Source organism: Alosa pseudoharengus, unplaced genomic scaffold (genome assembly GCF_046254945.1).
Source record: "Alosa pseudoharengus isolate Yale_2024_CS ecotype anadromous, Long Island Sound unplaced genomic scaffold, YU_APseudo_1.1 YU_APseudo_1.1_scf_3, whole genome shotgun sequence".
Taxonomy (NCBI): Eukaryota; Metazoa; Chordata; class Actinopteri; order Clupeiformes; family Clupeidae; genus Alosa; species Alosa pseudoharengus.
This window is the reverse complement of record NW_027468718.1, coordinates 43358587-43373162: the sequence shown is the minus strand read 5'-3', so window position 1 is coordinate 43373162 and position 14576 is coordinate 43358587. Positions and strand designations below refer to the sequence as shown.

Here is a 14576-nt window from a genome sequence, read left to right as displayed (position 1 = left end):
GCTGAACCTACAAGAGGCACAGTGGCACAGTGTGAACGGTTGACGCTGGGCTCCCAACAGCCGTGAGAAATGATCATGAAGCACGCGCACACACACACACACACACACACACACACACACACACACACACACACACACACACACACCTGCTGTCCCAGTGACACCTTTTGATTATTCACCTCGAATGAAAAACAGTAATGTCTTTGTTTCTGACTTTCTCTCCTGGATTAGCACGCCTTTCATATCATGATAGAGGTAAGACTGCTTGTACCCATCAGTTATTTATGCACATACATTTTTTTCTTCTTTGCAAGTCTTTCATTTTCTTTCGTCACCCTTTTTTCTTTTTTCTCATCACAAGCCTTTAAAGCCAGAGGCAAAGTAATTAAAAAAAAAGAAGCCATCACCCCACACATTGATTTCTCACTTTTTGTGATGGTTTGGATACAGAGGATGTTTTTTTTATTATTATTTGCACGGATAAATGTAAGATCCTTTGTTCTTATTGGGGTGGTTAGGCCCAGAGGCCAGGATTGAAGTGCATGTTCTCGTGAGGGAAGGATTCAGTGCACGTCCCTGAGCATGTGGTGAATGCAATGCAAAGATGGCTGCCTCACCCTTACTGAATGTGAAGAACATTACAAGTGGAATGATTGCTGCGGTCTTGCAGTATAAGATGTGTTAGCACTGCTTTTAAGCAACAATGTCACCTTCTGAATGATGTCAAATTTAGGACTACATTCCACAGCAAACTGATCTGTCTGTTTGTGTGTGTGTGAGAGAGAGATTTGTAAGTCCGCTTAACCTGATTGACTGGTTTAATTTATATTTGTCATGGAATGTTTAGTGGGCAGAGTTCAAAGAGTTCAAAGTGTCAGAGTGAAAGAGAGTGGAGAAAATGGAGATGCACTTTGGCAAAGACGATTGAGAGAGCATGTTTGAATGTACTGGCAGCAGCAGCGCTTGGTGTTTTACTTTTTTTCAAACAGTAAATGGCATAAAATTCAGGTGCAGGTCAGTTTTTAAGGAATCGGAGAGTGAAGACTTCTGGGAAGGCCAAATGCCTTATCTCACAACATTAACAAAAGTGAAAATTCATGGATCTGCCCATAAGTCAGATCTTCTCCAAAATGTAATGAGCTCTTCCTTCCATACCCCTACACATTTCCAGTGGTGAAGGTGTTTCAAATGTATCAATCCACCAAATACTGAAGAGTCTGTAAATGACCTACATACGATATACACAAGTAGAGATTCATACTACTAGATTCTCCCTATTCAAACCACTGAAATTCCCTCAGTCATTTAGGGTTAAATAAGGCCAATATTAATTTTGTTAGTCACATGTGTCAATATACCTAAATATTGTGTCAGCATCACACAGACATTCTTACTGAAATATGCGAGTGAAATAGTCACACTGTTAAGCGCTGAGCAGAATCTATAAGTCAGAATGCAGTTGGTAATAGCACCAAAGCTTGGTGTCATACACATGCAGTATAATCATATAACCCCCTCTTCCTTCCTCTCTTCTCTCTCTCTCTCTCTCTCTCTCTCTCTCTCTCTCTCTCTCTCTCTCTCTCTCTCTCTCTCTCTCTCTCTCTCTCTCTCTCTCTCTCTCTCTCTCTCTCTCTCTCTCCCTCTCTCTCTCTCCCTCTCTCCCTCGCACACAGACACGCACATCCGCACATACACGCACACATTCCCTGAAAGAATTATCTGTGTGCACATCAGTTTTTCAGACCATATTGCTCTACCGACTCTGACTCTGGCCCTGAAGCAGAAGTAAAACCCTGTTAAGTTACCTGTTAGTAGGTTTAGTATCCCCCATTTACACCAAAAGCAAAACGTCTCATAAACCTGACTCCATCCATCAGCAGCCCAAAAGGATGGCTTCCCCATAAAAAACTATTGTTGTCAAATTTTACAACTACCTAATGACTGCTACTCAGGCAAATGGAAACCCAAACATAGCCCAGAATAGTGATGGTTATGTGTGTATGTGTGTGTGTGTGTGTGAGATTGAGTGAGAGAGTGAGTGAGTGAGTGGACAAGCGAGTGTGTGTGTGATTGAGTGAGTAAGTGTGTGTGTGTGTGTGGGATAGCAAGAACGATGGATAGTGGGTGTGGGTTGGTATTTCTGTGCCTCTGCCTCAGGCTCTGCAGCCAACCTCTCTCTTGCGCTCTCGCTCTTTCACTCTCTTTTTTCTCACTCTCTCGCGCTCCCTCTCCTCCCATGATACAGTCCTGAGGGTAGCTGCTGTGCAACTGCATGGTGCAATTTCACAAATATTCCCCCATTGTGCTCTCCTAGGTGGGCGTTCCACCATAGCATGATGGATGTTTTGCCCTCATGCACTTCTGTACCTCTCCTTTCTCTCACGCTTTCTCTCTCTCTCTGTTTCTCTCTCCCTCTACCTCTCTTTCCCTCTCCTCGTTTTACTCTCTCGCTGTTGTTCTCTCCCTCTACCTCTCTTTCCCTCTCCTCGTTTTACTCTCTCGCTGTTGTTCTCTCCCTCTACCTCTCTTTCCTTCTCCTCGTTTTACTCTCTCGCTGTTGTTCTCTCCCTCTACCTCTCTTTCCCTCTCCTCGTTTTACTCTCTCGCTGTTGTTCTCTCCCTCTACCTCTCTTTCCCTCTCCTCGTTTTACTCTCTCGCTCCTTTTTCTCTGTATTTCTTCTCTCATTCCTTTCGAGCCGTCACTCAAACATTTACACACACACACACACACACACACACACACACACACACACACACACACACACACATACAAGCAGAGCTTGGTCTTGGGTGGTAGCCATTAACGACCACGTCCATGGTAGCACGCTTGCCTAATGAACGTGCTCAAATAGCCCCTCTCCATCCTCACTACTGGAAGTCCTCCTACCTAATAGAGTCCATGATGTATACTGACCCCTTCTTTTTAAAAATCTGTGCATATGGTACACGGAGTGATATCTGAAGCCTGCCAGCACTGCGAGTCCCGCTTGCTGCAGAGCTCTGAAGCAGGGATTTTGCTTTGGTTTGATAAGGGAGCGAAACGGCCCCAGTGGGCTTAGGAAGCACCTCCCATAGTTATTTTGCTGACGGGAAAGGAATAGCTAGGGAAAGGTCAGAGTAGGTGTGTTCGGGTCGCATTCACACGCTGCGGCCAGCGAGCAGGGACTCCGAGGCACAATGGCCGCCCTAACAAGGCGGACGCTCGTAAAGGTCATCCTTGTGTTCGGTGCCAGCGCAACGTACCGTGGTCAGCAGCACGCTATTGTTGCACTCTTCCCCCAGTGATCCCAGTGCTGTAAAAGCCCCCTTTCAACCCCCCACCCCCCCTCCCCCCGTGCCTCCCTCTCGCAGCCAGCCAGCTCATGCCTGTAAACTAGGTCAGCCTCTATCCACCCAGTAGTCCACAGGCAGTAGTTATGGATTATATTTAACAAGCTCAGGACTTCAACTCCCATAAGCCCCTTCTGTCAGAGCTTTATGAAGCTCAGCACAAGTGAAAATACCCCGCCCCCTCTGTCGCAGCTCCACATCTCTGCTTTTCTCTGTCTCTTGTCTCTCGGTTTAAAGGAAGGCCCTCACCACCACCACACTGCACCAGTGATGGCAGCTTCAGCCACATCTCTCTCAGTGCAGATTGTGCACGGAGATGACCACAGACCCAGCATCACTGAGTACCACCCCTTCATTTCTCTCTTCCTCTCTCCCTCTTCTCCATCTCTCTCTCTCGCTCATCCAGGATCCGGGACCCATGCCCCCCTCCCCCATCCTGGGGCAGAAGCCACTGCAGTTGATCGAAATTAAAGCCAGGGGGCGCTTCGGCTGTGTGTGGAAGGCCCAGCTGCTCAGCGATTATGTCGCCGTCAAGATCTTTCCCATTCAGGTACGGGAGGCCCATCCTCACTCCTCGCAGGTCACAGGCTCCAAAGCCGCGCAGCTAAGCCTGCCAGGCTAATCCGCCAGCACAATTACTGGGCTAATTACTCAGCCTCTTTGCAGCCTCCATATGAATTGGCACAAATTCTAAATGAGCTTACATTTGTGTTCTTATGCACCTTGGCCATAATCTACTATAATATTTTCACATCTTGGTGAATGTTAACCTATTTTGCCCTGTGTTAGATAACAAGCTTGGAGCATTCATTGTGCGGTAGCCTAGTAATCATCATGACTTTCTATTCATATTAATTTCATATACTAAATTTAAAAGATGGTGTGTGTCTACATTGTCTTGGCTTGGCGTTACATGTGGTAATTTCCATGTTCTGTTCCGTGTTCTGTATTTTTCATCCTCCAGGACAAGCAGTCGTGGCAGAATGAGTTTGAGATCTACACCATGCCTGGCATGAGGCATGACAACCTGCTGCACTTCATCGGGGCTGAGAAGAGAGGAAGCAACCTGGACATCGAGCTGTGGCTGATCACCGCCTACCACGAGAAGGTGAGATTCTCTTTCTCTTTCGTCCCCTAAAAGCACCCCCTCCTCTTTTCCATGACTTCTCCCTCTCCCTTTCCTTGTCTTAGAGCTGTGGAGGGGCGATAAGCAAAGCCTTTTGACCTTCCCTGTGGCTCGACTCCCATCTTGCCCTGTTGGTTTTACTCATTCAATTACTTTGAGTGAGGCTCATTTCAGCCTAATTGAATCAGGCCGTTGTTTCACAAGGCTGCACTGGGAGGCTTCCTGGTCACTCTGCGATCGGCCCAACTCGTATCACCTGACCGATGGAAGTCATAAGGCCCGTGGAGAATGCAATTACGGCCATTATCAAGTGACACAAGGCATAATACACAAATCTAAGTAACTTATAGGAGGGGAACCTAAGCAATTTAAGCGTAGGTTAAAACAAGCATGAGTAATCCTGCTGTGTAATTTTCCTGTGGCTTTAACAGGTTTTGGGCCTGTATGCTTGTCTGTAGTGGAACATTTGTCTGCTGGTCAATTATGACCCTCCCAGTTTCACTTCCTGTTGAACTTTGATCCTTCCGGCCCCTGCAGACATTTATGGGTTTAGGAATGTTTTAACAGGTCATTTAATATGCGTTAGACTGGAGTCACTCACAAAACGAAAGAAAAAATGTACAGAACAATGGGCCCAACAGTGACTTTCATGACATTGTTATTTCAGTGGCCATTTCATAAAGCTTCTCTTAAAGAAGCCCTATGCAGGTCTGGTTATTCCTTCGCTGTTTCTGGGTTTTCGCCGGATTTGGGCTCGCATTTTTCACGACATAGCTCCCCCTGCAGCTTCGGTAGCCAATGACTGCTACACTAAACCCCCACTAGCTAGCGAGCTAGCCATCAAGAAACCAAGCTAAACACATACAGGGCTCACAATAAAACGGTCGAGCAAACACAATTGTTCAAGAGACTATCAAACCAAATTACAAAAACGAAGTTCACCCAAGGGTAGGCTACTTACAATTTCAACAGCAACAAAGCCAAGTCGGCGTCTGTTTCCGCTGAGTCACATCCGGATTTACCCGGTCCGGGTTCAGAAAGTTGCATATTCGTTTTTTCCGCAGAGAAGCAATAGAGGGAGACGAATCACCCACCAAACAACCCAGAAAGTGTTGTAGAACCATCAGAACGACTCTCAACCTGCATAATTAAGGTCATTTTTGCTAAAATTGTTGCATAGAGCTTCTTTAAACTGCTAACTGTCCTAACTGGGATTTAGCTTCAGACCTAGCCTAACTAGGTCATATTATCACTGCACTGGATCTGTTCAGTGTGCATCGAGAACAGAGATTTTTACCTTGCCCAAGCTTAGTGCCCACAACAGCAACAACAAGGCCTCAAACAACCTGGGCCAGAGTTCTCTTTCCTGCCCCCTAGTGGTGAATCAAGATTAACCTCCAACCACAGTTACTGTACAGACCTCCCAGCTATACGGTCAGTTGTGTAATGATATGCATTTAGCTAAAAAAAAAGCTAACATTTGTCTGTGGCTCCTTGTTACAGTGCGACTTGTACTAATCTGCATTCACCATCCTGTTTCTCAGGGCTCTCTGACTGACTATCTGAAGGCCAATGTGGTGTCCTGGAACGAGTTGTGCCAAATTGCCCAGACCATGGTCCGTGGACTGGCCTACCTGCATGCTGACGTTTCAGGCCTGAGAGACGGGCACAAGCCTACCATCGCTCACCGGTCAGTCCCTCAGTAATTCAATTCAAAGAACTTTACGTTTCCATGAGGAGCTTCACATGTTCTAATCATCAGTGCCTGTCAAGTTCACCTACATACACACCTATCATACGACACCCACACAGCACACAACATTCCACAACACCCACACAAAGCACACACCGCGTGGAGGGCACGCGTGACCTCTGCATTGCCGGACATGGATATTGACGTTGACTAAACATAATGTTGTTTATTATAAAGGATTTATAGAGAGGAGGAACATATAAAACAATTTGAATTATTAGCAATATTAACTATTACCAATATTGCATCTAGGAGTATTTGAATTTGGAAAAATCCAGTAACAACCTGCTGCGGTGCAGTGTATGATATTACAAAACTTCAGTTAAAGACCTCCTTTTCTTCTTACCTTTTCTTGCGTAAGCCCCAAAATGATCTTTTGAATCACTTCTCTCTGTAAATGTCATGGTAGCATTAGAAATTAGATTTAGTTTTAATATGCAGGAGCCAGCACAGAACACTTAAAGAAATGGAGTGTTATAGCACTGCACCTTGGTCGACCACTTTGTGTGGCAGCGGGGTATTTTCTGAGCAATTTCCAGACAAATTGGTTTTAGTGCCAAGACCTGGCATTCAAGTAGCGCTCACACTGTTTGTGCTATTCGCCTCATCAGTGCTCGCACTTACATCGCTCTGCCTTAAGAGGTCGGCTCAAATGGCAGACAACTCACATGCTTAAATGGACTTTTGTTGTGCTGTTGCAGTCTACTCATGTTCCCCCCCACCCCCCACCCACCCCCCCCCCACCCCAATACACACACAGAGACATCAAGAGCAAGAACGTGCTGATCAAATCCAACCTGACTGCCTGCATCGCAGACTTTGGCCTGGCCCTTAAGTTTGAGGCCGGCAAGTCAGCTGGAGACACACATGGACAGGTGAGAACTCCAAAGAACTTTGTCCCAGAGAGTTGCTTAAGGTTGAAAGACCTGAGAAGTGCAGAGGTTGTGCTTGTCTCATTCTTACACACAGTAGTGGCCAATACTGTATGTGGGGTGAGTGCTACATATATGTAGCACATGCTGCAAAAAAATCAATCTGTGCTGTGGATGATTGGGTGGATAGCACCAGTTTGAGAGCGAAACATTTGAAGGCTTTTTAAGAAGCCAGAACCTGTGATCCTAAATGTGAGCTCTGATCTGTCTGGTCTGAAGGTGGGAACGCGGCGGTACATGGCTCCAGAGGCACTGGAGGGCGCCATCAGCTTCCAGCGCGATGCCTTCCTGAGGATAGACATGTACGCTGTGGGCCTGGTGCTGTGGGAACTCGCTGCCCGCTGCACAGCTGCTGACGGTAAGAAAACACACACACCCTGGAGCAACTTGGGGTTAAGTGCCTTGCTCAAGGGCACAACGGTGGAAGCCGGGAATTGAACCGACAACTTTCAGGCTACTGGACGCTAGCCCAGCTCCTTAACCACTACACTACCACGGTACATCACACACATACACACACATATATACATCACACACATACACACACATCTAGTGACAAATATCATCAGGGTCACTAAGAAAAAGAAATGGATCCTATTTATGTTTTACGGCAGATATTATCTAAGACTTGATGTATGATGTTGATATTGCAAGTTGAGTTAAAGTTCAACATGGTATAATAAGTATTCAAATATTCAAAACCAAATTGTCTGTTGTCTCTTATTTTTAATTAATAAGCCCAAAAAAGAAGAAGGTTTGAATAAGAAAGAACAGATGTGAATCAGACGAGTGATGATGAGATCAATGATGCGTACTCTGTCAAAAGGCTGTATCAGCGTAGTCTGTCACATAGTGTATCAACAAAGGGTGGAAACACATCAGATGTGTTCCACCACCTCAAACAAATATTCTGATCAAATTACGGGGAAAGCCAATTGTTTGAGAAGAAAGCAGCAACAAGTAGCATGAAGCAAAGTCCTTTTTGCATTGCAAATCAAACTCTGATTAAAAAAAGTAAACACTAGAACAAACTGATGAGGGCAGTGGCATTTTGCTCAGCCGAAGACACAATGCCATTCCAAACTGTTGACAAGGAGGCATTCAGTCTAATGGTCCCAAATCCAAATGGACTGTAGACAATCAACTCATCACATTGCAGTCACATGCAGTGTGACTGCAGCTGTCATAATAGATATTTATTATAGGAAAATGGTCCTTGAATGACCCGACGTTGTATACTGTAGAGGACACTACATAAAAGCCATGCTTAACCATCTGTTTGGGGCACAAAGTGTCCGATTTGTACATGCTCCCTTTCCCACTAATGTGAGGTCATACACGTGACCTCTCTCGGGTCATGGGCGTGAAATACCCTGAACTGACCTCCGACCTGCTACTGGGCCTGCCGTCTCCACAGGCCCACCACCCATGACTTTGCCCTGGGTCTCTCTGCCATCGATTATTACTGTCTGGAATTGATGGAACTGCTCTATGGCTGACCTTCAGGGGATAGGGGCTGTTGTGTCGGGGGTCCTCATGTGTGACGACCTTCTTTGATCTCCCATTGATGGGTCACTTGTTTTTGTTCCCAAGGGCAGCTTCTGAGCACAACCACTGACGTTGTGCTTGCTCAGTGTGTGACGTTACTGGTAGTTCTGTTGAATGATGTTATTTTCATTGAGTGCAGAAAACATGAGTTTGGCGCCCCCTAGAGTTCATGCTGATCTCCAAACAATAAAGGACAACCTTTCTATGGATTCAAAACAGAATTACCTAGTATTTTCCTAGCTTTCCTAGGAAGGTTGTGTTCCTAGTGGTATCAGTCCCACTCACACATCTATTACTGTGTGCTATTACAGTGATATTATTGACCGAGTTCCCACGGGTCATGGAATTTCTGGAATATCATGGAATTTTGGAAAGTCTATTCCAGACATGGAAAGTCAGGGAATTATCATTTTTGGGGCAAAGTCATGGAATATCAGGGAATTTTGTTGTAGCAGTTTATAATGTACTTTAAAAAAAAATAAAAAAAAAAAATATATATATATTATATATATATATTAATACAAATATATTAGGTTATATTTTGATTATTAGGTTTACTGCTTGAGTAGTTGTGTTTAGCCCAACTTTGTTTATTCAATGCCTATTTAGTCATCTCCCACTCTAAAAAAGTCAAAGAGTCTTGAACGCTACGTGGGGTCGGTATATTGTACCCTTCATTATATAGAAGTTCATGGAAATTCAGGTTTTTGATCAGGGAAAAGTGGAATTTTACATTTGACTTACAGTGGGAACTCTGTATTGATAATTTCATTCCAGTTTGGCTGTGTATGTTAGTATTGGTCTTTGGCACCCTTCTAGCCCTCTGAAGTGTGTGTGTGTGTGTGTGTGTGTGTGTGTGTGTGTGTGTGTGTGTGTGTGTGTGTGTGTGTGTGTGTGTGTGTGTGTGTGTGTGTGTGTGTGTGTGTGTGTGTGTGTGTGTGTGTGTGTGTGTGTGTGTGTGTGTGTGTGTGTGTGTGTGTGTGTGTCCAACAGGCCCAGTGGATGAGTACATGCTGCCGTTTGAGGAGGAGATAGGCCAGCACCCCACGCTGGAGGACATGCAGGAGGTGGTGGTGCACAAGAAGCTGCGGCCCACCCTCAGGGAGTGCTGGAAGAAACATGCGGTGAGTTCCAGGCCCTGGATACACACACACACTCAAACACACACGCACTACACACGACACCGTAGGCATTCAGGGGAATGAAGGGCTCGCCTTTACCATAATGTAAGATTAAAGTTTGTCTAGATGAGACTATTTGATAAGACTGAAATATACAGTTGGCTTGCCACAGCTTGCTCCTCATTACAATTATTAAAGGTCACATATTTTACCCCTTGATGGTTTCTGGAAACACCACTAAACCATTTTCAACCCTGTCTGAAGAGCCCATTCAACATTTTGGTAACAGGTCTCGAGCTTGTGGGATAACTTTCTTTCTTCAGTTGAGTGTAGACTTTTTTTGGATCTATTGATTATTTTTTTATGAGGTTATCACATTATTAGGTATAACCTTATTTTTAAAGAGCAATTATTTGAGATGTCAGTGTTTTCTTGCTATTTGGGTCTGTGAAGTGCAAGTTGTCAGTTGAGGGCTGACACACTTTTCTTTCCACTTTGTGTCTTCCCCCACTGTCTCTTATCCGTCTCTCCACTGCACTCCTCTCTTCATTTCACATGTTGATCATCTGTTGTTTCTCTCTCTCTCTCTCTGCCTCTCCAGGGTCTCGCCATGTTGTGTGAGACCATCGAGGAGTGCTGGGACCACGAGGCAGAAGCGCGGCTCTCTGCGGGTTGCGTGGAGGAGCGTGTGGTCCAGATGCAGCGGCAGACCAACGTCACCGCGCCCGAGGAGATCGTCACCGTGGTCACCATGGTCACCAATGTGGACTACCCGCCCAAGGAGTCCAGCCTCTGACTAGCCGGAGGCGCTGCCTGAGAAACAACCAACACGGACACAAAAAAGATTATGAATAAATTAAAAGAAAGTGATAAATAGAGACAACACTCCAAACTCCGTAACGCACTGGTGGCGTCTGCCCCCTTCCTCCCTACCCTCTCCCCCAGTTGTACATAGAGGCAGGAGGACAGTTATATGGTTAAGTCACTGGAAGGACACGGGCCTACTGCAGGTCTTACTGCATAGCATACCTACATGTGTGCCTGGCGACTCGCTTTTGGGTCTTTCGGACGCAGTTGGGGGAAGTCCACAGAGCTGAACTCTTTATAAGAGGAGCCCTCACTGCATGGACACACACATGTTCACTACTTGATAACTGGACGGCTATATTTAAAGAAAAAAAAAAATCAAGTCAAACTTCTGCTGATGTCCCTCGTGGAAAAGAACACGGACGTCCTCTGTAGAGGAAGAGAAGAGGACGACGAGCCTCAGCTCACTGTTCATTTCATTTCAGTATGAATTTTAAGAAAAAAAAGGGTAATGTTGGTTTTTAAAATGCATCAGTTGATCTTGTGTTCTCACGAATGACTATTGCAATGCCAATAAGAAACAGCTTCTGAATGTCTAGTGTGTTGCTGCTGTACATAAACTATATCAGAGAGAGTGAGATGTCACAGAAATCAAAAGTTTTTTTTGAAATTTGCTTTTTTTCCGGAGCATTTCTTAACGGAAAAAAATACCAACCTCTTTCTACAAGGTATACCTCAGTCTCTCATCAAATCGATAAAACTTTTATTCTCAACACTAAAACAGCAAAACACTACAGAGCATTTAGATGACCTATGTTAGGCAGTGAAGACTTTCTTTTTCCAACAAATCTGAGTATGCCAAGATGAAAAGGCCATTCATAAACCAGTATTTCTGCCTTTATAAGATCTTTGTGTTTCCGCTTTTTTCCCCCCTGCTGTTGATAATGTGACCACCCCTCTGCTTTTTTAATCATTGTGGTGATTGTTATTTTATGTTCGATTGATTTTTAGAGAGATTGAGAAGAAAAAAAAAATATCCCTGAAAATATGAATTTAGTGAAAAAGACATGAAAGCACTTAACCCGTTTGTAGATTTGCAGTGTCCACAAGATTATTGACATATGTGCATGCCTTTTGTGTTTGTTTTGTTTCTTTTTTGTCTCTTTATATGTGGGGCTGATGGGTGGGGAAAGTATGACACTGGTATATGTTATGGAAACATTTTGATGTTTTATGTTTTTTTTTTTTAATGCTGATTTTAATCTCCTGTCCGGGCGTTGCGTTGCTTGTGTTTTTTTGTACTTTTGTCTGCATTGGTGGAGAAGTTCTCCTTTCCCTCGTGTCTGCTGTGATCACTGTACTTCAGTACGTCTCAGGAAGCTCTCTGGCCCCCTCTTCCCTCCCTCCCTCCCTCCTTCAGCTGCTCTCATTCTGGTGCCACAGATGTACTCACCCTTGTTTTTGTTTTTGTTTGTATTTGTTTTTTTTGTTTGTTTTTTTTATCTGAGGGGTGTACCTATATACTTACACACATTCATGCACACTCATGCAGGACTTTCAGGCTATTGCTTAAGGACAGCTTGATGGTTACTTGCTCAGAGCACCACCATCTCCCCACCACCACCACCACCCTTGAAAGGACGTAATGGATGTTTGTATGCTATGATATGCCATACTGACATGTGCCCCATTCAAACCCATGTTGCAATGACGGGTTACCATGCTTTTGTTGCTGCTCTCTGACTAGTCTGGATTATGGCTCCAAGACCCCTCTCTATTCTCCCTGATAATCTCAGCGTATTAAGAAATATTCAGGGACATTCGACGACAGATTCTGATCTGCCTTTATGCAGTTCACCGGAGAAGGGGTGCAGGAGCTGGCCAACCACCACCAAAGCCTAGACTAGACTAGACTGACACAGGTAGCGCCTAGTGTAGCGTCTGCTTCTCAAGTCTACAGAGCGTGGAAATGTTACAATCTATGTACAATCTATGAGGTGCTGTGCCAATGCTGGGCTGGAATACGAGTAGTGGCTTCTGGAGATAGTAAGGGTTGCAGTATTTTGGCATAGGCTCTGTAAAAGCATTTGCCTGTTGCCTACGTTGGAATGGCATGCGTTGCGGGGAGCAGTGACCGTTTGCTTGGACGTTCTCTCAGGACATCAGTGAGTTTGGGTTGTGTGTGTGTGTGAGTGTGTGTGTGGGGGGAGGTGCTGCTAGGAAGAGACAGCGAGCCATGCAAGCAAGGCAAGGGAGGCAAGGCAAGGCAATGCAAGGGAGGGAAGGGGAGGCGTATATGCAATCTCAGATTCGTCAGTATGCATCTATGTAGCCATCTTCTCAAAGCTCTTTGGCTGAGAGGGTTTCCAGTATTATTTTTGAATGTTGATTTAATTTCCTTCCCCTCCTGTTATGAAACACTAAAGTTTTTTTATTATTTGTGGGCTTCGCATGACAGGACTGATTGCTGTTCGGTGGTTGGTTGTGGTTTCCAGGTGCTTCGCTGCCACATACAGTACATGCATCTCCGCCAGTGAAATGTCTTTCTGTTTCTCACATGACAACATTTTTATTTAAGTCAGTCAAACAGGAGCATGAATCCTATAATTTTATGTCAAAGAAAGCCAAACCTCCCCAACATTATCATCAGATGACTGGATTGCAAATGCACACTTATGTATATATGAATGTTGTTTTAGATTGTGAATCTAGCATGAGGTTTTTTATGGTCTCAAGGCAAAAAAAGAAAAGAAAAAATCCTTTATAATATTATTAAAGAAAAAAGATTTTATCTGTGTTTATTTTGTATATTGTTTTTTTTATTATTATTATTAATTTATGTCATGGCCCAAAGTTATCTTTCTAGTCAGAAGAAAGGTTTCTGGTCAATGAGCCAGAAACACCCTGGATCAGTATGTCCTTTACCTCAGATCTCCCGGTCGGCAGTTTGCGTCATCGTGTAACAAATGCTGTAGCAAGCGTCTTGCAGTGCAATGCTTAAAGAACAATAACTGGAATTTGACCAGCAGATTATTATTTTTTCTTGTTCTTCTCTCACAACAGCAAATGCACTTTGTGATATTAAAGTGACACATTTACCTCACATGCGCTGTGAAGCAGCTGTCACCATCACTCAAAGTTAGCCATCCTGGGTGCAAGCAAACTACAGTGCTGTCAAAGTTAGCCATCCTGGGTGCAAGCAAGCTACAGTGCTGTCAAAGTTAGCCATCCTGCTGTCAAAGCCGACTTGCCGTGTTTCTCTTATCTTTTTTTTTCTCTTTTTTTTTTTGTTTAACTGATATTTAACAAATTCAGGGCCTGGTCAGAAGTGATTGTGAAATATTGTACAAATGAAATTGTATGCTTCTCCTCCCCTTAAGTAAAGTATAGTGACTGCTCTGAACTATGCTCTCTCAGTGTGTTTTTGATATAAGTAAATTTAATTTTGTCTGCAGATTCTTTTGTACAACACAGCTGAGGCACATAATGTATGTGCATACACATTCAAACATACAGTCTAGTGACCCTAATTTAAATAACAGGCAAAGTGCAAAGTCAGTCAATGAGCAAAGAGTTCTGTGCATGAACTTAAGCTGTTGTGGCATGCGGGAGTGTTGCACTGATCCATTGATGTTTATGCTTGTGCTCATGGTATTAAATCAGCAAATAGATTTGGCCTCCTATTCAATTAACTAGTTAGACTGTAGACTTTGTACTTTGCCTGTCATTTAAGGTGATTACACAGCACCACAGTGTCTTTCCACAGTGCACCAATGGGAGGCAGTAGAATCTCATATATTATGAGATACCCTTGACAGTCAGCTCAAAAATTGCATTAAAGTAGCACTAAGGAGTTTGGGTATAAAACTAGCGAGCTAAATGTAAAATTTTGCAAACGCCACCCTTATTAGCACTGTTAGAAGCTTGCCAACAAGCTAACTGGTGTCTTTTGCCGATA

General features: G+C 44.2%; 1 protein-coding gene across 2 annotated transcripts in view; it reads left to right on the top strand.

Moving 5' to 3' along the window:
* acvr2aa (activin A receptor type 2Aa) overlaps positions 1-14021 on the top strand; it is a 36277-nt gene extending 22256 nt beyond the window's left edge. Inside the window, exons 5-12 of one of the 2 annotated variants that reach the window (XM_076264400.1) lie at positions 232-255; positions 3738-3881; positions 4296-4439; positions 6002-6147; positions 6971-7085; positions 7362-7500; positions 9684-9814; positions 10413-14021. In XM_076264400.1, the coding sequence (XP_076120515.1) occupies positions 232-255; positions 3738-3881; positions 4296-4439; positions 6002-6147; positions 6971-7085; positions 7362-7500; positions 9684-9814; positions 10413-10607 (1038 nt within the window). In that variant the 3' untranslated portion in view covers positions 10608-14021. The remainder of the gene's footprint in view (positions 1-231; positions 256-3737; positions 3882-4295; positions 4440-6001; positions 6148-6970; positions 7086-7361; positions 7501-9683; positions 9815-10412) is intronic. The other variant, XM_076264401.1, reaches the window with a different exon arrangement.
* Positions 14022-14576: the final 555 nt, after the last annotated feature.